This window comes from Ranitomeya variabilis, chromosome 2 (assembly GCF_051348905.1).
Source record: "Ranitomeya variabilis isolate aRanVar5 chromosome 2, aRanVar5.hap1, whole genome shotgun sequence".
NCBI classification, from domain to species: Eukaryota; Metazoa; Chordata; class Amphibia; order Anura; family Dendrobatidae; genus Ranitomeya; species Ranitomeya variabilis.
The window spans coordinates 671,097,551-671,123,309 of record NC_135233.1 but is presented as its reverse complement, the minus strand read 5'-3'; the positions used below and the strand labels follow the sequence as shown (position 1 = coordinate 671,123,309).

General features: G+C 41.7%; 1 protein-coding gene and 1 long non-coding RNA gene across 9 annotated transcripts in view; both read right to left on the bottom strand.

Moving 5' to 3' along the window:
• The window catches only part of LOC143807584 (uncharacterized), a 1,151,218-nt gene that overhangs the window by 918,112 nt on the left and 207,347 nt on the right, over positions 1-25,759 (bottom strand). The gene's annotated exons all lie outside the window — the stretch shown is intronic.
• The window catches only part of NHSL1 (NHS like 1), a 242,124-nt gene that overhangs the window by 40,416 nt on the left and 175,949 nt on the right, over positions 1-25,759 (bottom strand). For 7 of the 8 annotated variants that reach the window (XM_077289265.1, XM_077289268.1, XM_077289267.1 and 4 more), the window contains one exon: positions 1,496-1,648. In XM_077289265.1, coding sequence (XP_077145380.1) covers positions 1,496-1,648 — 153 coding nt within the window. Of the gene's footprint in view, positions 1-1,495; positions 1,649-5,549; positions 5,768-25,759 lie in introns of those variants that run through there. The other variant, XM_077289269.1, reaches the window with a different exon arrangement.

The following is a 25,759-nucleotide window of genomic DNA, read 5'->3' as shown; positions in this document are numbered from 1 at the left end:
AGACCTGACGGTGACTCCTCCACCTCACGGAGAACTCCTTCTTAAATTCCAGCCCTTCAGTGTAACGTAAGATTAGTAGGAAGACAGCATAAGCTTTTAAGCAGGATTAGTATCCCTAGAGCTGAGACCAGTCATATCACCCTATGGAGTCGTTAGATATTCATTATATTTCCTCCTAGCTACACACAGCAAGGAAACTCAAAACCTAAATAGCACCATTATTCTCCAGTCAATAGCAATATACAATGGGTGACAAGTGGTAAACTGGCCGAGCATGGTCCAATATCACCTAATCATTTCATGCTGCACAAGGTTTCTTTTAACTCTACAACTATTTTATCATTATTTTTTTTATCAACATGGAATTTTTTAAAATCTTTTTAAGCAATGGCATGCTTTAACCCCTTCCTGACAGGGTGATTTCCGTTTTTTTGTCCCAGAGTCCGAGAGCCATAACTTATTTTATTTTCTATCGACATAGCTATATGAGGGCTTGTTTTTTGAAGGACAAGTTATGCTTTTGAATGACTCAATTCAAAGTGGAAAAAAAATTAAAAATTTGTAAAGAAAAATGTTGCTTGTGTTGTAATTTTCCGAGACCCATACTACATACAACATTTTTTATTTCTTTATTTTTAGTTTGGCAAAATGAGGGTTATTTGAACTTTTAGATTTTTTGATATTTTTAAAAACATTTTACTTTTCACTGTACTTGCTAGTCCCCTTAGCGGACTTGAAACTGCGATCATCTGATCACTTGTGTTATATTCAGCAATACCACAGTACTGCTGTATATAGCAAAAAATCACAGTCTCCAAAGAAATCCAGTCAGAAACTGGCGTTCAGAGAAGTGCTGTCTTGATAGGCACGGGGGTCTTCAGTTCACCTGCGGCTGCCATGTTAATTCATTGGCAACCCATGACTGAGTCACGTACGCGCCGTTGGGATCAAGGAATGACATGCCACACTGCTGGCGTGCAGTAAATGCTGCTGTCAGAGATTTCAAGGTTAACAGGTGCTGCTGTTAGAGGCAGATGATGGCTGAATATCACAGCCATCATCTGCTGGGAGATATGCGAGAGCCCGCATCAAACGCAGAGTGCCAAAATATGACGTGCCTGTGTATCACATGTTGGTAAGAGGATAAAGAGGACCCCTGTCACTTGCCATGAATATGTAATTTGTCCGTGGTGTAAATGCTGATTTTCTCCTGAATTTGGAGTTGGTTTTCTTTTGTTCCTGCTCCTTTCCACTCCTGAGATATGGCCCTCTCTTCCTTGTACATAGGCTTGTTAGGCAAGTGTGTTTTATCCTCAACTGTTCTAAGTGGGCATCTCCATGATGACCACACGCAGTTCGCTAAAAATGACTAGAGTTACATACGAAGGGGGAATGGAGAGGCTCAAGAACAAAAAACAAACAGTGGCAAATTCAGAAGAATTTCACACTTATTTTAAGTGAGAGATCTTTTTTTACGCAGCACAGGAGTCTTTACCTCGCAGCACTGTCTTCAGGTTGACTTTGGCTTGCTGGTGCAGATCTTCTACGCATGCCGGTCTGGATGATGGAAGGAAGACATTCTCCTGTTGGTGCCAAGACGCTCTGTAATGGACCGTCCACTTACTTTCATCATCTAGATTGGAAACCGCTAGTGAAAACAAAAAAAAACCTTTGGTTTATAAAAGGTAATTTATCACTTGTTTTACCTCTAAAGCTATCTACATTATGTTGCCAACAACTATTACTCCTGATTTCACAATAACCTCTGCATTCCGGGGTTGTAGAACATGAGAATGGCAGACCACTGTGGCCACAGCTCCTCTACCAGGGTCACATAGGTTCTAATTCTTCTCTCCCTAATATTTGCCATCAGGAAACTGTGGAAGTGTCCAATATACATTAGATCTGTGGCATCTCCTGAAACAAAAAGACAACAGGTTGACCTTTCTAATCTATAGTGTTCAGCCAGCTTTGAAAGTGACCTGTTTGCTTGAATGTGTATAACACAATTATCTGGAGATGATTCTGCATCTTCCCAGTTGATATTCTGCTTGAGGAAGCTGATAAATGAAGAAGCAGCTGGCATCATGTCCAAGATGCGGCGGGCAACACTGGCTACTGAGCTGTGTCACATATTTGGCCTACAGCATATGGCTTATCTTCAAATTAATGGCCCTGGTAACTGAGATATAGGTACTCAGCAATTCTGTTCTTTTGTTCAAGGTGATTATTAGAAAACAGAATCCCAAATAAATTTATGTTATTTGCAGGTTGTATTTGGGAAAAAAATAAAAAATAACAAAATAAAATAATGAAATGTTGCATCTGAGATAAGACCCACGTGCATAAAATAAGGTAATTGGTGATTATACCAGCTCTATAAACCATAACAAAAATTAGGCAAAAGGTAATGTAAAAGGTGATGAACCAGTTAACCAGAAAGAAACTGGATAATTAATACAATTACATACTAAAACCAAGATTAGCAGGATTAAGCGATGGAAGTAAGCCAACCTCCATTTGCCTGTATTTTACATGACAAACACAAGAGAAATATAGGGCATGAGATCCTAATAATCTCACAAATTGTGAAAAGGATTTAGCATGATTCTATGATTTTAAGAAAGATAAGAAAATTGGCAAAATGACATTAAATTTGGCTGGAACTGTCATGTTGAATCCGAATGCCACAAAATGAGAGTGTTTGCTGTTTTATACACTGAATTACATTTCAAGACAAGAAATCCCATCTGCTATCAAATATGTATTTTATCTGAAAGGCAACCAATATTAAACATTAAGGAGTCATCTTTCTGGAGATAAGGTAGTCTTATAACCATTACGTACCAAAGTACATCTAAAATAAGGGTGCCAGATTGCGTTACACTGCTGTCATGGATATACACACGCATCTAATAATCCCAAGAGGCAAGTGTCAGGTGCAGACAGCAAGTGACAATGGAAAATACAGTACTGCCATATGGATACAGAAATAATATCCTGCAGAAATTAGCATGTGCTAAAAACGGAGCCTTCAGGACATACTTGGCTGCAGTAATGGAGAGAGCATGGTCTACTCACAAACATCCAGCTAATTACTAGTCAGACCTTTCATCCAACCCCACAAGGTAGCTGCAAGCTGATCCATGTTTTATGATGGGGTGAGAAGGTTCCACTATTCATTAGGTAGCTGGCTGGTTGTAAAGTTGAAGTACTTTACTTTTAGTCATCAAAGGAAAATGTTATTCTGTTCAGCCAATAAAAAGTTTGAGGTTAAAATTTAGGATTTAACTAAAGGATCAATTACTCAAACAACCATAACAGAGCCGTAAGTAACATTCAGGACTGGTGGACTTCTGAGAGGAGCCTCTAGGTAATGGCAAACAGCTAATTGTCTTCTTGTACTTCCGACTAAGGTAAGTCAACAGAAAGAAGTCAACTATACCACCGACATTATATTACAAGATATCAAAAGTAACTGAGCGCCAAAACTATCTATGAGTAATTATTAAAATACTACTTTACTTTCCAAACCCCAATCTACATATTACCAAAGTTACACAGCAACAACTAAATGTGTCCAAAAATACTTGACAAACCTCCTCCTGTTGTGAGAGCACTTTGTTATCTAAATTAGTCTTCTATTCTATATACAAGCATAGTAATAAGTGACCTAATAATCAGACTGATGATATATCTACCCAGGCATATCTAACTTTCTATAGCTATAGACACGCCAGCCAATTGTCCATAATCTGAATGTTCGCTTTTGAAATGTAAAAACCTCTAAAAACAACATTGACAAACTACATGAAGGACAGCGTTGGTTCTCTGCCAAGACTAGTATAGCTGGGTATAGTCATCTTAGCGGTTCCTTTGCAGTGCTGGGGTCCTGGGTTCAAATCCCACCAAGGACAACATCTATAAAGTGTTGGTATGTTCTCCTGGCATTTGTGTGGGTTTCCTTCGGGTTTTCCGGTTTCTTCCCACACTCCAAAGACATACTGATAGGGAATTTAGAATGTCAGCTCCAATAGGGACAGTGACAATAATGTCAGTACAACACTGTGGAAATTAATGGTGCTATACAAGTCAGTTAAAAAAAAATATAGGTGGCCATTAGTTACATTACATGTCTACAACAACCTCATTTATAGTGTCAAGCCTACTAAACCTTCAGGTTTCTGTTGACATCGTATCTGTAGCTATCTAATAAATTACTCATCGGACGACTGATTAAGACTGATTTACAAGTTGCGGCCGCAGTGCAGCTGACATGCGCCCATGATGAGGCTGACAGACATGTCAACATGTTGATCGCACGGCTTACAAATTGCTGCATGGGTATTCAACAAAACGACAGTTTACCACGTGGCCCTAAACAATGAAATGTAAATGTTTTAGCTGCAGTGAATTTGAAAACTGCGCCAATCGATGCAGTTCTTGGACTGCTTGGTGCAACTGCAGTATATTGATGTAGAATAATGTTATTGATTACAACAAATAGTTCTCCTGATCAAATATTAATTGTGAAATCAATGTGGTTCTTTTTCATGAAATAATTGTACTTTACAGTGCTTCATATGTTAGATCAGGTTATGTATGTGTAACCAGCACAACCAGGTGGCATGTGATCTATCTGCTGTGTGATGACAATTGCCCCCGGACACCCAGGGGCTTATATGGTTATAAACCGACAGATGCCTTTACAGTTCACCATAACAACCCCAAAGATCACAATCTCAGTCTCTACTTCTTTAAAGACCTAACCCAATATTCCAGATGTCATCATTAAGTACCATAATGATGATATGAAATGCTTGTTCCTTGCATTTCACTGAGCCATAGTACCAACTCTGCAGCAAGTGCTCATTGTCAGTAAAGCCTCGGTGGCACGCTGCTACCAGCTCTATTGTTCAGGAACTTGTGCTTAGGGAGGTTCTTCAAACACATCTCTAGGCTGAGATCGCTGCATTGCAAATTCTAATGCCACAAAGCTTTTCATGGGCACGCTGAGAGGATGGAGACCAGGCTGCAAATTAATTCCAATTATTAGTTATCTCTATGGAGTAGACTTAACAATCTAGAAGCCCAGCTCCGAGAGAAGAGCTTACTATCAAAACAAGAGACGGGATCAGTGGTACAATCCTATATGTTTAGACCACTAAAATCACATAAGGTACAATAAATCAAGATTTACTATGATCAGCCTCTGTGTGATAAACCATCTCCATGTCAATAATCACAAAAAACCCTCTTAGCACAAAAATAGTAGAATGTTAACAAAAATACCTTAAAATCTATGCATTCAAATGACAATTCAAATTGCTTAATATTAACCCAAAGAGTTTACTACAGAGACAAGCATCTTGAGAAAAAAATGATGGAAATTGTATGTTGGACTAAAGCCATGACATTGACAGCAAATCCTGCCACCCATCATATTCCTTACAAAACATTATCTCAATATCAACCTCATTCACTAGGCATGGACATAAAATAGTCTGCTAAAAAGGCTCCGCGGAGTCCATTTGTAAAGGAATACTTACTCTTCTTCTTGAACAGGCTGATGAGTGACTTCAGCTTGGTGTTGATAAACACGACCATTTCTGATGAGCTTCAAAGTTCAAAGCCCATAAAGAACTTACAGGTGCGTCAAAGAGCCGTGTCCACAACCTTCCACTGATGATCCTTCTAGTTGTTACTGTTGTAGCATCACAGTCTAAAACTTGCTGCTAAGCCATGACCCTGAAAACCCTTGTCCATCGTATAATCTCTAAGCAGATGTGAGAAAAAGAATCTTCTAGGAGAGGACCTGAGCCAAGGCTTAGCTCACTTGTGCTTCAGACTTTCTGCCTCATTGCATCTACAGCCCCCCACCCTTCTTGTCATCCCTCTTCCTCTATCCCCCACCTTTCCACCATCCCCAGAGTTCCCTCAGCTCAGTTCCCTGTGTCAGTGAAGTTCCTAAGCTGTAGCTCAGGGCTCAGCACTGTGAAAGGGGCAGTATTGGCTTTCAGCTATTGTTATCTGAACACGCCCCTACCTCCCTGAAACCAGTCTTCTCTGTGGGGCTGTAAGGAGATGAGTGCCCATTTGTACCTGTTTGTTGATTCTATCTGGCCATGCTGCTATCATTTACATTACTTTTGTTCTTTGCTAATGAGAGGGTCTAGTTGTCTAGAAAAATTGACTTCTCGGAAAGACGAGTTTTACGAAAAACTTACTACTTGGTATGTTGGAAAGAGGTAACATTTAATGTATGGTGCTAAACAGACAGGTGCATTGTCTGCAAATTCCACTGAGGAAAAGAGAGAATATCTATTTCACCACTTGCGACCCAGTTTTACATAGAAAAAGAAATGCTCTGCCTTCTTCTACTTGAACCAAAATGTACAATTCTATTTTTGTCTTTGGGGATTTGACAAAAACTTCTAAAAACATTTTCCAAGAAGTTTACATGAAGTCCTAAATGAATTATATGACAATAAGTCTAATTATTAATAAATGTCACTTGACATTAGGTTTGTACCTACATGGCATTGGTATTCATGGCAAAACCTATTTCAACTATTTTTTTTTTTACCAAAAAAACTCCCCCAAAATGTTGAATATTTTATTTTAACCAGTGTTTAAGGAAGGTTGTATGACATGCAAAATTAATTCAAGACATTTCTTGTATCTGGGGCTTGGCGTCCATGCTTGTGCCAGTCAGACAATTCACATGCGATGGCTTCCCAGACAAAAACAAGGAGGGGGCACAAGGTCAACCAAGTAGGCCTATTCCAACAAGTGCAAGGTATTTGGTGCATAGCTGAACACTCCGGAACAATTGCAGCTTTTTCTTTCCCACCAAAAGGAGTTTACATCTATGCATCTGCCACTCATTGGGAGGAGCGTCCGAGTTAGAATTAAGATGATACATTGATGTCTGGCCAAAATGTGAACTTTATATTTCAAAATTTCAAATGTGACAAATAAAGTACAGAATTCCCCAACATGAAAACGGTTCCACGGCAGTATAAAAAGTCCAGTTCATAGAGTTGACGGTAAATTTTTTTGAACAATTTTGTTTAAATTTTGAACCATTTTTATGTTGATAATGTGTGCAAACTGTAAACCGCTGTGGAATATGTTGGTGCTATATAAAAATAAAGATTATTATTATGTTGGTTAATACTGCACTTTATTTGTAATATTTGAAGCTGATTGCAATGGATCGTAGATTAGATACAAGAGTCAACTTTTTTTATATATATATATATATATATATTCTGCTTATTACAGAATTGAGGAATCCGATGTACTAGTGTAGATCCATGAAGGTTTATATACTTCTCATTGTTCTATTTTTGTATGATCTTTATATTTTATCATTATACGATGCAGAACTTTTTTATATTGTTATCATAATACGATGCAGAACTTTTTTTTATATTGTTCTCATCATACCATGCAGAACTTTTTTTTATATTGTTCTCGTCATACGATGTAGGACTTTTTTTATATTACCATCATGCGATGTAGATTTTTTTTATATTGTTATCATATGATGTAAAACATTTTTTTACACTTATTTCAAAGAATATAGTGGATCTTTATACAAGATTAGTTGGGCCAGTGACACACAAATTTAGAGCGGCCTGAGCAATTTTCTAATATGCACTGATTATAAAAGGATATAGGCATAAATATTTGATATGGAATCAGATATATAAGACTATAGAAGTCACAATAATAACTGGCTAATACTAGTTGTATTTTTTTTCCCAAATTACATCGGCTGGAAATAAACATTTCCAAAAATTCTCAAGTGCTTAATTCTAAAAACAGTATTTGAATATTTAATGGAACTATATCGCCTCATTGCAGTGATACAGTCATATACATTTTCCCTTCTTTCACCCATCACCCCTCTCCTACATCCACATTTCACATTCCACATGACCTGTTCGATTCAGCCATCTGGGACAAACACTTCCACGGTCGCACACAGGATGCCTGCAGCCTGCCTATAATAAAGGGATGATTGACCCAGACACATTGCAGTCAGGAGAGGGAGGATTCAGCAGGTTGCTATGTAAAAGTGCACCTTACATTCATAGCAAGGTTAGGTGCCTTTAGAGGCAAAGAAAGGACATTAGACATTTACACTGCTGCAGAAATACTTTCATAAATTGAATAACTAAAATACAAATAAATTCTTAGAAACTATTTCCAAAAATGACATATACGGTATACGAATTTTTTTCCCACCCAGAATGTTATCATGACCAATGTGTACCACAAAAAGACAAGCCTGGCACATTCATCTGCCTCCTTATCACAAATGTCACAGGTTGACAAAGGCCTCTTTCATATCACACATCCCCCCTGTTTGTTTTAATTGTGGACCATCTCCTGCCTCCCCCAAGCACAAGGGGTTGCAGTGAAAGGAAGTGGATGATAAGGAGACACCGGGACTTATCAGCATGCAGATGTCGGACCAATTCAGACTATTCAGTTATATAGATATATACAGCAGCATTTGGAGCCTGTCTACACTGGAAAATTAAGTTTTGTTATTTTCGAGACCATCGTAACCCTAATTGATCAGTGTAAATGCACAAATAGATCGTCAATCGATGATAAAACTGTTATTCTTTATTGATCCAAATTGATTGTGCATCCATGTCGTATCAGTAAATGGTAATGATGCTTTTATTGAACATTACAATGCCTAATATGCACTTTCTGTAAAGATGTCTCTCGCTGCCTGCCAGAGAGGGTGATTGCTCCACGATTATCTGGTTATGCCAAAAACATCTTTCGTTTCACCTATTTGTCATTGCTGAAATTTTGAGCTTTTAAGTGAATACCTTTTCTCTGTAGATGAATGAGCAACCACCATCATTGCTTACAAAGGGATGTATCAAGCAGACGGCCCATTTTTAGGTTATATTAACTCCCGGGAGAACCATCAAATCCATTATCATTAAATGGAAAGAACCTGGTACCACATCAAACTTGCCAAGAGAGGGCCGCCCACCAAAACTCTCAGCCCGGGCAAGAAGGGCATTAAACAGAGAGGCAGCACAGACACCAAAGGTAACCCTGAAGGAGATGCAGAGTTCCCAAGCAGAGACTAGAGTATCTGTCCATATGATTACAATAAGCAGTACACTCCATAGAGGTGGCCTTTATGGAAGAATGGGCAGAAAAAAAACCTTTACTTACACACCAAATTTGTAAGGCTCATTTTGAGTTTGCCAAAAGACGTGTGGGAGACTTCCCAAATATATGGAGGAAGGTGCTATGAATTGCAACTTGAACTTTTTGGCCACCAAGTTAAATGCTATGTCTGGTTCCAAAACAACACAGCTCATCACCCCAAGAACACAATCCCCATAGTGAACAATGGTTTTGGCAGCATCATGCTGTGGGGATGTTTTTCAGCAGCAGGGACAGGAAAAATGGTCCAAATCAAGGGGGAAAATGGATGATGTGAAACACAGGGATATTCTTGAGCACAGCCTGTTTCAGTCTGTCAGTGATTTGAGACTGGGACGGAGATTCACCTTCCGACATAATAATGACCCCAAGCATACTGCTAAAGCAACATTAGAGTGGTTTCAGGGGAAATATGTAAATGTTTTGGAGCAGCCTAGTCAAAGCCGAGACCTTAATCCAATTGAGATTGTGTGATCAGCCTTGAAGATTGCTGTTCACCAGAGGAAACCATCAAACTTGAAGAAGCTGGAGCAGTTTTGCCTTGAGGAATGGGCAAAAATCCCAGTAGCAAGATGTGTAAAGCTCATAGAGACTTATCCAAAGCAACTTACAGCTGTATGTGCCGCAAAAGGAGGCTCTACAAAGTACTGACTTTAGGGGGGTGAAATGTTCACAGCTATTCTTTACATGAACTGATGCAAACCCTCAAAAAAGCAGTGAAATTTCAAGTTCTGATGTAGCAAAACACAACAAAATACCAAGGGGGATGCATAATTTCACAAGCCACTGTAGTTAACTCAATAACCATTTTCCTATTCCATGAAGATAAAATCTCCGGAGATCTGTTTCTTATACTGCCAAGAATGTTAGTAATGAAGAGTACAAACACTGATATCCAAGCTAACTTACAGCGCATGATTTACCCATCATTGATGCTTACTGTCAACTGAATGAGAGCACTTCTGCCTTTGCGCAAAGTAATTGATTCTACACAGACAGGATCAGGGTGGGCACGTCATAGATGAAAATGACATTGTTCCAATTTAATCTGAGCTGTGGTTAATTAACAGAGGCAGCAGCAAAGGTTATGTGTCCTTTAAATGTCAATGGAAATATATTAATGGATTGTATACGAAACAGCCATGGCCGAGGTGCCACATCAGAGGGTTAGCGTAATAAAGAGGTTCTCCTCCAATGCCTTCTGTTATGGGGTCTACAGGATGTGAAATTCACCACTGTTTAGACACAACAACACATAGTGCTTGTAACCCGTATGCAAGAAACCTATATTTATTCCTCGCAAACACTGAGGAATTGGGGGAAAACAAACAACTTTGAAAGCAATGTCACACTTGCATAAAAGACTTCAGAAAGCAGCAGTGTGGGTCAGAGGACAAACAGCAATCACTAATCAGAAATAAAGAAACACTGCATGACAAAAGTATCAAGACCTACACCTACAGATGCTATTATGACATCTCACTCTAAATCCATAGGTTGTCCCCGTCCCCACACACCTACCTACCTGTGCCCCCTCCACACACACCTACCTACCTGTGCCCTCCTCCCCTCACACCTACCTACCTGTGCCCCCTCCCCTCACACCTAACTACCTGTGTCCCCTCCCCACACACCTTCCTACCTGTGCCACCTCCCCACACACCTTCCTACCTGTGCCCCCTCTCCACACACCTACCTACCTGTGCCCCCTCCCCACACACCTACCTGCCTGTGCCCTCCTCCCCACACATCAACCTACCTGTGCCCCTTCCCCACACACCTACCTACCTGTGCCCCCTTCCCCACACACCTACCTGTGCCCCCTTCCCCACCCACACACCTACCTACCTGTGCCCTCCTCCCCACACACCTACCTGTGCCCCTTCCCCATACACCAACCTACCTGTGCCCCCTTCCCCACACACCTACCTACCTATGCCCCCTTCCCCACACACCTACCTGTGCCCCTTCCCCACACACCTACCTACCTACCTGTGCCCCTTCCCCACACACCTACCTGTGCCCCTTCCCCACACACCTACCTACCTGTGCCCCTTCCCCACACACCTACCTACCTGTGCCCCCTCCCCACACAACTACCTACCTGTGCCCCCTCCCCACACAACTACCTACCTGTGCAGCTATAACAGCTTCCACTCTTCTAGGAAGGTTTTCTACAATATTTCATAGCGTGGAGATGTAAAAATGCCAAAAGTTCTAACACAACCTCACTTTGCGCAAAAATTCTTCAACTTTTCAAAACAATTTACACCAGAATTCTGTTGAAATCACTTTAATGAATAGAGGGGCCACAGTCTATGATCACCAGGCCATCCATTCAGCGAGAACTTGTCTGCTATTTCTTTTTAGCCGTAAAAAAAAAGTTTGTGGACCGAAACGACTGCTTTTTTTATACAGACTTTATGCTGCATCAGAAAATATAATATCAGTTGATCATATGAGTGCCATGGTATTTCATGATCGTTTGCACTTTTACTACCACCGAGCACCGAAACCTGCCGCTGAGTACTTGCCATACTTTCCTCCACCATGATACAGATACTTCACCCCATGGTAATATACATAATACTAGGATGTGATTTTTAGTTGGTCCTCTAGATCTGTGCTTGGAATGAGCATGGGACACCCTAACATTTCTGACATTTTGTGTACGGATTCGGTCCCCAAAACCCTATTACCGCAGCTATACGTATTGCTGTACTTATTCCATGTAAAAAAAACATAAAAAAATAGGGATGACTTGCCCTGTCCAGTACACTTTATGGACTAATCCTGAAATATCTCTTTAAGGAGGATCTGTCACCAGGTCAAAACTGTCCAGTTTTTGTTCTTATTTTACTCCTGCTTCTCCTAATAGTGATTCCTTTTGGTTTGTTTTTTTTGGTAAATTTGCCATACGGTTCCAGATATATAGCTTTTTTTATTTAGTAGTAATTTTGATGGTTTTTACCAAGAGGGCATGATTGCAGGATTCTATGGGGCATGTCTTTAGGCTTTTTCTGCATAATTTCCTTGTGAGCCACACCCTCTTGGTAAAAACCATAAATTTAGCACTACTAAAGAAAAAGTCCATATCTCTAGGAGCGTATGGTGGATTAAAAAAAAAAATCACTGCCAGTTTTAGATGGTCACCATTGTCTATGTAGGATGGATGGAAACCTGCCAGTCAACCTTGAGTCCTAGCAGTTATAGTGAGGACTGTGTGGATGTATTAATTCCTTTTGAACTATGCATTTAGGTGAAAAGCATGTTTTATTATATGTTAGTGCATGAAGATTAGTAGTGCATAAATCAGGAGGCCTGGAGACAAAAAGACTTTAATCCAGGGAATGGACTATTTGATTCCAACCAATGGGAAAAATAATCAATGCAGCAATCACTGCGAATGAACTCTCAACCCTGAGAAACAGGAAATCAATGTGGTTTTAGCATCCTTGTCCCAATATATACAATTAATACAAAGAAAAATCTGCTAAATGGAAGACAGGTTGGTGCTCATTAGAAATATCCAATCTCCTAACACATAACATGCGTAAAACCCTGCCACTAGTCCCATCTGCCTCCTCCGCATATGCTGATGTTTGTGGAAATCCTCATTATATAGTTCTCTTTCAGCAAAATTTGTAAACCTGTCGACATGTTCTCCTCATATTCCCCCAAAAATAGACTGTGGTGTAAAATCTAGGCATGCCAATTGTGAAATGGGAGCCGAAATAGTCTTTTAAAGTACCTTCTATTCTCCTCTCAATATGTGAATTGAGGGAAGCCAAGCACGTCTAGTTGGCACGTGACCACATGTATGCAAATTGCATACTTGTGGTACGGTGTCACCCACAATCACTGGCAATACCAGTGAATCAAAATAGAGTGACTGCAGACTTTTATCAGAAGTGCGGACAACCCCTTTAATTTCCAGTACAGGTGTGGAAATATAATGTGTGTAATATAAGTTGTTGTATGAGATTAGAAAACATGGCTGCATTCTTTCAAAAACAAAGTGACTCTTGTACTTAGGCTGTATCTGGTACTGTAGCTCAGCACTATCTATGTAAAACAACATGAGTGCTGCCATAGGAAAACTGAGAAAAGTGACGTGCACCCATTATTAACATAAATGGACGCAGCCGTGTTGTAAACTGTAATAATGCCCAATGCTGATGAGTCGCCCACCAGGGCAGCGGGGTACTCGGTACCGAGTCCGGTGTTAAAAGGGAAGTCACGGTGGCTGCGACAAGGTCCGTGGCCCTGGCCGCCCAAACAAAAGGGAAACGGTCTTTTAAGGGAAAAATGTTTATAAGTCTGTCGTGACGCCACCTGTGGTGTTCGGTCAATAGTGGGACCAACGCTGCGTAAAAGGGGTCCTCTGGCGGATGTTATTGCAGCACTAATGGTAGACTTCCCACAGGTGAAGCGGGGTCCCCAGGGGTCCTAAGGTGTATGGTGGTGATGACGGTTGCCGGTAAATGAGTAAAGGACACAAGTTGTAAGTCTTTACCTGGTTTACTGTAGTTGGCAGGCCACAGTCCAGGGTACCAGGCACGGATGATGGTATGGCCCGGCCGACCCAGACACAATGGAGGGTTTCCTTGTTCCAGAAGAGGTCCGTGAGCCTTTCCAACTAGCGCTTGCTAAAGTGAGGTCCTTGCTGCCTGAATCTTCCTGCAGAGTCCTCTATTCCCCCTGTCCTGAGACAGGTACCTGCATGACGGGCAGCTTGAGCCTTTTAACAGGGACTCTATCATGCCCCGGGCTCCTAGGTGCTGCTGCGTCTCAGGCGTGGTGTGGGCCAATGCATAAAGCTCTGAGCCCTCCGGTTCTGCCAAGTGTCGTACAGTTCCACTGACGCCTCTGGCTCCCGGTACCCGGTACTGCGCCTCGGCTCTGAGGGTGCCCGGTCACAGTTCCCCTCTGAGCCCTGTTCCTCTCCTTTGCTCCTTCCCTTCCGGCTCCTCCACATTCAACTCCTCAGGTCTTCCTCCTTCCAGAGGCTGCAGCTCCCTCGTGGATGCCACGCCTCTCTCTGCTCTGCGTCTCTCCTAGATGTCTGCTCTGCTTGGTCTCCCTGGACCATCTCCCTAGCTCCTCCTCCAGGTCAGGATACCTACAGCTCAGGGAAGCTCCCCTGAATCCGGGGCCTGAGCTCCCCCTCCTGGCCTGGATTTGGAATGTGTTGTGTGTGGGTGCCTTACCTGGTGAAGAGAACTCCATTGCCTCTGAGCATGACATTACTTTCCCCAAAGGAAAGGCAACATCACTGCAGCACTGTGCTATGTTGGAGCTCTCCTGCAGTCCTTCGTTATCAGTCTCTTCAAGAGAAGCTAAGTTTTGCTTTGTTCATTTTTTGACCATCAGTGGTCATATGTTTCTTGGTTTATTTTTGTTTCTTGTCCAGCTTGCTAATATGTGATTTCCTTGCTTGCTTGTAGCTCTAGGGGGCTGAGTTTCTCCCCTCACACCATTAGTTGGTGTGGGGGTTCTTGTATTCTCAGCGTGGATATTTTGTATAGGGTTTTTTACTGACCGCACAGTTCACTATCTGTTTTCTGCTATCTAGTATTAGCGGGCCTCATTTGCTGAATCTGTTTTCATTTCTACGTTTGTGTTTTCCCCTTACCTGACCATTATTATTTGTTGGGGGCTTCCTATATCTTTGGGGTGATTTCTCTTGAGGCAAGTGAGGTCTTACTTTCCCTCCAGGAGTAGCTAGTTTCTCAGGCTGCGTCGAGACGTCCAGGATTTTAGGCACGTTCACCGGCTACCTTTAGTGTGTTGGTTAGGATCAGTTTTGCGGTCAGTCCAGTTACCACCTCCCTAGAGCTCGTGTCTATTTTCATAAACTTAGCTAGTCCGTTTTGTGATCCTTAGCCACTAGGATCATAACACTCCTGGCACATTGCTGTGAGGCTGGTTTGACCCACACTAATGGAAGCATTGAATTTGCTTCCACAAGCATCCGTATATATCGCTGACAAGGAGTCTCCGCCCCCTTGTAAAAACATTAACATTTGCACTTAATAAAAAGGCCCATATCTCTATAAATATAGTGAGTATTAAATAAACAACAGAGAAAACAGTGGAGAAGAATAAAATAAGACGCAAAAGTGGTCACTTGTCATCTGGATTATAGGTCCAGTTTAAGCATTTTTGGAAAAAGGGGCCAATTTGAGGGCATCATTTTTAGCACTGTTGCTTTGCAGTGCTGGGGTTCTGGGTTCAAATCCCATCAAGGACAACATCTGCAAGGAGTTTGTATGTTTTCCACGTGTTTGTGTGGGTTTCATCCGGGTGCTCCGGATTCCTCCCAGACTCCAAAGACATACTGATAGGGAATGTAGATTGTGACCTCAATGGGGACAGTGATGATAAAGTATGTGAATCACTGCAGAATATGATGGCACTATAATAAAAATAAATAATTTGGGTAACTTGGCTGAAGGCCTGATAACAGGTGCTTTCATATGCTTGAAACATTTCTACAGTCAATAGCTCTTTTCCTTCTAACTTGGTAATTCACGTTGCGAACGGCTAGGCTAGAGTCAAGGCTACTCTACCCTTGGTGACAGCAAGGCACCTAACAAATGCTTCATTTCTGCATTGCTCCTGTCTGTCTTCTCTCCAGGTCTGAATGGTTAATAATTTAATCTGATTGTATGGCAGCCATCTGCTCCCTGCATGCTTGTAGGACATCTTCTGTCACCAGTGTCCCTGAAGTGTGGACAACAGAGGAGCCCTATAAACAATTGGCACCTATCTTCTAGAGTAGGAAGGGAAGGAGATGCAACATTGTGAGCATATGTATAAAAATATGGAACACATGGAGAGAAGCGGCACTGTCCATGAATGAACTCCTAATACTATCCCTAAATACTAGACTAACATCTGCTCACTCTGACGTGTCAGATGGCCTGCATAGAGGCGTCGGCATATAAAAGGCGTTCTTCATCTCCAGTTTTCCTAACCACACACAATTCAGATGTTTTTACTGTACAGTAAGCCAGCTATATGATTTAGGTGGCTCTCGGCCAAACGATGCTTCGGTCAATCGCTTGTTCAGCAGCCATCATGGATATCTCTCCCATACACAGGAGCGGTTTTGGCAGAGCTGCCTCGTGTTCTCTGTGAGAAAGTTGCTGGGCTTGGTTTCTGGGAGAACAAGCTACCAGCAGTCCAAAATATCTGTAAGTAAGGAAAAATATAATGCTTTGGCCGTGACTTCTAACTCACTTATAGATGGACATTGTGCAGTTTGGGGTGGAAGTTTTCTCGTGTATTCAACGGAGCCAAAATCTATATGAATAGTACAATTGTGAAGTAATCCATCAGTATAATGTTCCATTTGCCTGAATTCTCTTAACAAAGCCGAATCATTTCCTCACACTGATCAGATGTCAATGAGAATATCATGTACCTTTATTTACTACTTGTCCTGTAGCCAGTATATCTACTGACTCTATGGTAAACAATAGCTACGTTCATATATACATCCTTGCCACCATATGATTACGATTTACTTTTACACTAAATAAAATCCAATATACACGTTCACTGTTACTGCAGTATGTCCGCATGGATGGATGTCCTATGTAAACTTCACAGAGAGATGAGAAGTGGAATTGTGCCATCTAGAGGATATGGACCTCATGTCCCAAAACTGGTCTTGCGGATGGAAGAAACAGACTTCATCGTTCAGGTCACTTTCTGGCCTCATTGAGATGACTATAATGGTGGCACATTTTAGCAACATATTATGGCTGCAAGTCTACTAACTCAAATTAACAAAAAATCCCTGTGACACAGTAAGTTTGGATCGAAAAACTCATGGCCAGACATGAGTTAAAATGATCATCTGAATGTGGCCTTTGCTGGAGACAATGTGATTCCTGAAGGCCAAGGTTTTCTCCAGACTACAGATGACTATATGAAATCTAACACATGCTGATGACTACAACTACAGTAAGTGCCGCATTTTATACTTAAAGGGATATACTCAAGTTTCGAAGATATCCCCTATCTACAGAATAGGGGAAAACTTCTAGATCGATGGGGGTCCAACACCTGGACCTCCCACCAATCCCAAGAACCGTGCTGTAAAGAGTCATGGATTAATGGAGTGGTGGTTGATCATGCTCCATTCATTCCTATGGGAGTGTCCAAGACTCCGAATGAATGAATGGATGAATGGAGCAGCAGTATGCATCCACCGCTGCATCATTTACACAGGACACTTTAGAGCCCCAGTTCTTGGGATTAGTGAGGGTCCTAATAGCCAGACCCACAGCAAACTTGAGAATATCCTCTAAAATTAACACATGTGCAACTGTTGTTTGCTTGTATTCAAATTAAAGTTTGATTGTAGCTTTTAACTTACAAAAGGGTTTTTCAACTTACAACTCCACAATTATGGTCGAGGCCATTAATACTACCAAAGGACCAACAAAATCAAACTTCCCAGAGTATACACAACACGTAGGATATCAATACACAGTCCAGAAAGGAATATGTAACAAGGAGGTTAACATAACCAACTGAGGGCAGTATCAAGTCTAACTGTTGTTGGTTTTTACATGGATTCATGGCAGAATCTGCAGAAGAACTACTTCATCCACAATTAATATGCAAATTGCCTCTTCAGAGAGGAAGAAGACTTGAACTCTATAGCGCCACCTGTTGGAAGTAGCGATCCTACAAGTCACAATCGACCCTTTAACGAGTCTTGGATTGTGACTTAGGATAAAAGCCAAATAAGAATCTCAATTCGCAGACACGGTGTTTTGGGGTATTGCCCCTCATCAGAGCAAAGTAGGAGAACTGATTTGGCTAGGTGAGAGGCTTGATCCACAGTTGACATCTTTGTTTAGATTTTGCTCTTGTTTGTTTGGTTTTCTTTTATAAAAGTATCAATATTTGCTAAGCTTATTTTCTTTCTGCCATGAATTGGACGGAGTAGCTGAATAATCTGAGACAGAATGGTTGGTAAGGACACTCTGCCTGACATCAACATTGCAGTGGATGTGGTTGTTAGGCTGTTTCCCTAATAACTGAGCTGTCACATATTGATGAGGTTCTTACAAAGTGGGGTGGCAGATATGTCTCATCATTTGTCATCTCCATCTAAAGATAAAGTCTGCGGAACCTCCTACTTTACACCTAAGAATCTTGGAGTAGCACAATGGACAGATGGTTATTCCAGCCAAAAATTAAAGATCTGTCCATTACAGGCAGCCTGGGGTGTGGTGCATATATATATAATTCTTCTTTTACTAGTCGGACTCTATGAAACAACAATGCAGAATCACAAAATAATCAATTTCTGGCAGAATGCAAAATTAAAGTAGGAGCTCATTAGACTGTCAGACACAATTACTGAGTAGAAGTGTTAGCTCCAGTTCATTAGAATTGTGCTGAAACAATAATAAATTAACACCACGGAATACAGTGGGGCAAAAAAGAATTTAGTCAGTCAGCAATAGTGCAAGTTCCACCACTTAAAAAGATGAGAGGCGTCTGTAATTTACATCATAGGTAGACCTCAACTATGGGAGACAAACTGAGAAAAAAAAATCCAGAAAATCACATTGTCTGTTTTTTTAATCATTTTATTTGCATTTTATGGTGGAAAATAAGTATTTGGTCAGAAACAAAATTTCATCTCAATACTTTGTAATATATTCTTTGTTGGCAATGACAGAGGTCAAACGTTTTCTGTAAGTCTTCACAAGGTTGCCACACACTGTTGTTGGTATGTTGGCCCATTCCTCCATGCAGATCTCCTCTAGAGCAGTGATGTTTTTGGCTTTTCGCTTGGCAACACGGACTTTCAACTCCCTCCAAAGGTTTTCTATAGGGTTGAGATCTGGAGACTGGCTAGGCCACTCCAGGACCTTGAAATGCTTCTTACGAAGCCACTCCTTCGTTGCCTTGGCGGTGTGCTTTGGATCATTGTCATGTTGAAAGACCCAGCCACGTTTCATCTTCAATGCCCTTGCTGATGGAAGGAGGTTTGCACTCAAAATCTCACGATACATGACCCCATTCATTCTTTCATGTACCCGGATCAGTCGTCCTGGCCCCTTTGCAGAGAAACAGCCCCAAAGCATGATGTTTCCACCACCATGCTTTACAGTAGGTATGGTGTTGGATGGATGCAACTCAGTATTCTTTTTCCTCCAAACACGACAAGTTGTGTTTCTACCAAACAGTTCCAGTTTGGTTTCATCAGACCATAGGACATTCTCCCAAAACTCCTCTGGATCATCCAAATGCTCTCTAGCAAACTTCAGACGGGCCCGGACATGTACTGGCTTAAGCAGTGGGACACGTCTGGCACTGTAGGATCTGAGTCCATGGTGGCGTAGTGTGTTACTTATGGTAGGCCTTGTTACATTGGTCCCAGCTCTCTGCAGTTCATTCACTAGGTCCCCCTGCGTGGTTCTGGGATTTTTGCTCACCGTTCTTGTGATCATTCTGACCCCACGGGGTGGGATTTTGCGTGGAGCCCCAGATCGAGGGAGATTATCAGTGGTCTTGAATGTCTTCCATTTTCTAATTATTGCTCCCACTGTTGATTTCTTCACTCCAAGCTGGTTGGCTATTGCAGATTCAGTCTTCCCAGCCTGGTGCAGGGCTACAATTTTGTTTCTGGTGTCCTTTGACAGCTCTTTGGTCTTCACCATAGTGGAGTTTGGAGTCAGACTGTTTGAGGGTGTGCACAGGTGTCTTTTTATACTGATAACAAGTTTAAACAGGTGCCATTACTAAAGGTAATGAGTGGAGGAAAGAGGAGACTCTTAAAGAAGAAGTTACAGGTCTGTGAGAGCCAGAAATCTTGATTGTTTGTTTCTGACCAAATACTTATTTTCCACCATAATATGCAAATAAATGATAAAAAAACAGACAATGTGATTTTCTGGATTTTTTTTTCTCAGTTTGTCTCCCATAGTTGAGGTCTACCTATGATGTAAATTACAGACGCCTCTCATCTTTTTAAGTGGTGGAACTTGCACTATTGCTGACTGACTAAATACTTTTTTGCCCCACTGTATATTAATTGGTCCGCATACCCAGGATAAACAAACAATATACATAGATAAGGGGGGTGGGGGGCCTATATATACATTGCATAAAACATAATATTATAGGTGACATAAGCAACCAAGACAAATACAAAGGTATATTCTTTCTGTAACAGCTTACAAATTTAGGAGTGAAACTAAATGCCTTGTACTAAATACTTTAGGTGCCAGGTAGAAGAGAGCAGGAACCAGTTACACTTTGTAGAAGCCAAACAATTGGATCTTCAGATGATACATATAAAAAAATTGTTGCAACATTACAAGCAGTTTTAGACCAGAAATCTGCCGAAAATTGCCTGATAAATTGGAGCTTGTGTGTTTAAAGAGGTTGTCCACTACTTTAGCATTGATGACCTACCCTTAGTATAGGTAATAAATGACTGACCGACATCCGGTATCCTGTGATCAGCTACTCTCCGTGTCAGCAGTGGCGGGTGCTTGTGGAGCTGGACATCTTCCGATAGTGGCCACGGCTGAGTACTACACATGTGACCTCCTATTGATTTGAATAGGAGGCAGATGTGTAGCACCCAGCTTCGCCCACTATTAGAAGACATAACGTTCCGCAAGGGAACATTTCCGGCCAGCGACCGCCGCTGACAAGTAGAGCAACTGATCGGCGGAGGTCATCAATGCTAAAGCAGTGGACAACCTCTTTAATATTTCCCTACTGATTTGAAGAAAGCATCTGGCTGTACAAACATATTATAGAAAAAGATATGAGGAAAACCTCAGAAAGGAAAGCACTGGAGGATAGCAACCATATATTGTATCACCCCACCTTTCTGGAGTCCAGAAAATCCAACCATGAAGTAGAAGAACTGGATAAGAACCTTCAAGAAAATCTAGTGGAAGGTCCTCTAGGATGGATGAAGAAGTACTTTATGTTAGTTTTTAATGTTGGGGTTTAAGAAAGAGCTGGGTGGGCAGCCGGAGACTATCTGTCTGCTGAAGATTTCCTCTAAGATTCTTTGGGAATGCCTAAATATATTTTACTGACGAGAGTACGGTATGTGCTCACAATATATTGTTTATGTAGCAATTTAATCCACACAAGTGGGATAGTGTAGAGTATAGAGCAGGGTCTATGAACAAGAAGATAATACTATTGTAGACATGGTATGTGTATTATTAATATAAGTATTATTATTAAGTAAGAAAAAATGATTATTATCTATTCAAGGTGGGTTGGGAATCAGTGCAGAGGAATGTGATGATGGGCCACTGACTGGGTTAATTTGTATCCCTGTACAGCTGAGTCCTTGGAAATAGGGAATAAATGGTCCGTTGATATGCATGGATCCCCCCATTCATATGTTAATACCCTCCAGTCAGCACTCTTGGAGAGATGTGAGGTGCACATGCACAGAATACAGAAGCAAAGAATCACTTGTCAATTCCTTCACATTCACCAGAGTGTTAAGGGCAAGGCTATTGTTTTCAAGTCAGGGGGCAAGATTTAGGTGAATAGGAAAGCCCCCTTTAGTGCGCCCTGCAAATAATAAATTCTTTCACACCGTGAAGAGGACCTTTAAGTCTTTTATACTTTTAAAGCCTATAAAGTGCTGCAACTCCAGCACACACTTTAAAGGGAACCTATCACCCCGTTTTTTTCGGTATGAGATAAAAATACTGTTAAATATGGCCTGAGCTGTGCATTACAATAGTGTAGTTTGTGGACCCCGATTCCCCACCTATGCTGCCGAAATACGTTACCAAAGTAGTCATTTTCGCCTGTCAATCAGGCTGGTCAGGTCGGATGGGCGTGGCTTCTTCCCCCAGATATTGCGTAGTTTTCCGTTGGTGGCGTAGTGGTGTGCGCATGTCCAACGTCCCCAATCCTGCACGGGGGGGTGAAAATAGCAGCGATGTCCGTTATTCCATTGGTGGTCGGTGGGCGCGGCCATCTTCCTTTGGCCGCGCGTGCGCAGAAGCGGCGCTCTGCTGGCCGCGGCTTCAGGAAAATGGCCGCCGCGATCTCCATCTGCGCACGCGCGGCATCCCGCGGCCATTTTCCTGAAGCCGCGGCCAGCAGAGCGCCGCTTCTGCGCACGCGCGGCCAAAGGAAGATGGCCGCGCCCACCGACCACCAATGGAATAACGGACATCGCTGCTATTTTCACCCCCCCGTGCAGGATTGGGGACCTTGGACATGCGCACACCACTACGCCACCAACGGAAAACTACGCAATATCTGGGGGAAGAAGCCACGCCCATCCGACCTGACCAGCCTGATTGACAGGCGAAAATGACTACTTTGGTAACGTATTTCGGCAGCATAGGTGGGGAATCGGGGTCCACAAACTACACTATTGTAATGCACAGCTCAGGCCCTATTTAACAGTATTTTTATCTCATACCGAAAAAAACAGGGTGATAGGTTCCCTTTAATATATACTGCGCATATACTGTGCAATATTACTCTGCTAATGTAAGTGCTGGTGAAAACGTACTGTTTTTTACCTACCCATAGGTTCCATACAGTATCTAAATTGTACAAAGCCATGAAATAACACCCATACAATGCCTCCAATTGACATGATCTCAGAGGTCATATTAAACATTGCCTTACAGCGGCACCCCTTGTCAAAATTACTCAAAATTAAGCAAGTCGAAGATGAAATGATCTCTAAAGGCCGAACGTTAAATATGACATATTCCTTTGTATTTTTGGCAAAAAAATGATATGTATAGTAATTTTTTACTTTTTAAAAATTACAAATAGGAAAATGGGCTGATGCAAACGTTTGGACACCCTTATAGATTTATGTGATCAGATATCTTTTACCAAGGTTTCAGACCTTAATTAGCATGATAGGGCTATGGCTGGTTCGCTATCATCATTAGCAAAGGCCAGATGATGCAATTTTCACATCTTTATAAAAAATACAGCCTGCTCTAACCTTGTGCCAAAAAAACAGCAGCCGTGGGTTATTCTAAGCAGCTGCCTAGCACTCTGGAACTGAAAATGGTGAAGGTCCACAAAGCAAAAGGCTACAAGAAGAATGAAAAGTGTTTTCAAGTTGCCCTTTCCTCAGTTGGAAATGTAATTGAGAAATAGCAGTTAACAGGAACAGTGGAGGTCAAGATAAGGTCTGGTAGACCAAGCAACATTTCAGTGAGATCTGCTTATAAGATTGCTAGGCAGGTAAATCAGAACCCCTGCTTGACTGCAAAATACCTTCAGAAAGATTTAGCATATCCTGGAGTTGTGGTACATTATTCTACGGTTTAGAGACACCTGCAAAAATATGGCCTTCACGGAAGAGTCATCAGAAGAAAACCTCTCTCTCCTGTGCTCTAACCATAAAATTCAGAATCAGAAATATGCAAAAGAACATCCAAACAAGCCTGATGCATTTTGGAAACAAGCCCTTTGGACCGTTGAGGTTAAAAGAGAACTCTTTAGCCACAATGATGAAAGATATGTGTGGAGAAATAAGGGCCCAGAATTTCAGGAAAAGAACATCTTGCCAACCATTAAGCATGGGGGTGAAACAATCATGCTTTGGGGTTGTGTTGCAGCCAATGGCACTGGGAACAGTTCACAGGTAGAGGGAAGAATGGATTCAATTAAATTTCAACAAATTCTTAATGCAAACATAACACCATCTGTAAAAAAGCTGAAGTTGAAAAGAAGATGGCTTCTACAAATGGATACTGATTCTAAACACAAATCAAAATCCACAATAGACTACCTCGATAGGTGCAGGTTGAAGGTTTTCAATGGCCCTCACAGTCCCCTGATCTGAACATCATTGAAAATCTGTGGCTAAACCTCAAAATAGCAGTGCATACAAGACGGACCCAGGAATCTCACAAAACTGGAAGAATGGAGGAAAATCAATTGAAAGACTCTTGGTTGGCTACAAAAAGGGTTTACAAGCTGTGATACTTTCAAAAGGGGGTGATACTAGGTATTAACTATGCAGGGTGCCCAAACTTTTGCATCTGACCTTTTTGTAATTTTTAAAATGTAAAAGATGACAAATATATATTTATTTGTTGCCTACAATACAAAGGAAATAAAAAAATCATAAAAGTTAAATCATGGTTAAAAAATAAGAAACCTCATGGCCTGACGCGTTTCTGACATACTAGGATGCCCTTAGTCATAGAAAATGTGTCATCTTTAACTTTAGGCCTTTTAAAGCTAATTTCATCTTCAACTTTCTTAACTGTTCACAATAACAGTAATTTTGATCAGGGGTGCCCAAACATTTACATGCCACTGTATGGGAGAATATCGCTGTAACACATTGCTGTACCAATATGTAATACAGCAGCATATGGAATGCCTATAGCTTAGGGTACTGTCACACAGTGCAATTACGATCGCTACGACGGTACGATTCGTGACATTCTAGCGATATCGTTACGATATCGCAGTGTCTGACACGCAGCAGCGATCAGGGACCCTGCTGAGAATCGTACGTCGTAGCAGATCGTTTGGAACTTTCTTTCGTCGCTGGATCTCCCGCTGTCATCGCTGGATCGTTGTGTGTGACAGCGATCCAGCGATGCGTTCGCTGGTAACCAGGGTAAACATCGGGTTACTAAGCGCAGGGCCGCGCTTAGTAACCCGATGTTTACCCTGGTTACCAGCGTAAAAGTAAAAAAAAAACAAACCGTACATACTCACCATGTGATGTCCGTCAGGTCCCTTGCAGTCTGCTTCCCGCTCTGACTGTGAGCGCCGGCCGGAAAGTGAGAGCAGATCACAGCGGTGACGTCACCGCTGCGCTCTGCTCTCACTGTACGGCTGCACTCAGTCAGAGCGGGAAGCAGACTGCAAGGGACCTGACGGACATCACATGGTGAGTATGTACGTTTTTTTTTTTTTTTACTTTTACGCTGGTAACCACGGTAAACATCGGGTTACTAAGCGCGGCCCTGCGCTTAGTAACCCGATGTTTACCGTGGTTACCAGCGAACCTCGGCATCGCTCCAGCGCCGTGATTGCAAAGTGTGACCGCAGTCTACGACGCTGGAGCGATACTCATACGACGCTGCGACTTCACGGATCGTGCCGTCGTAGCGACGAAAATTGCACGGTGTGACAGTACCCTTAGTGTTACAAAGCCTTCGTACAGGCTGTGACGTCTAAATCTATATTTACACATGAAAGATTGCATCAGTTGCCTTCAACAATCTTATTCACTTGCATGTAACACTTGGATATTGATTTTTTATCATTTTATGCTAAGTGTAAATGGATCATACACAATTCCTTAACATTAAATTATGTTTCAGGGATTAAGGTGTTTAAAGGGAATATACATCAACAAGATATCACACCCTAAACTATTTATATGCCCATGTACCTCTTTCAAAGACAAGTCCTGCAATACCTTTACATGGCCGGTCCGTTTCTCCCTTACTAAGAAATCAGGGTTTAAATCGCAATGCAAATGAGGCTAAAGCACTATGGTAGATCTTAAGGTTTGGTCACTCCA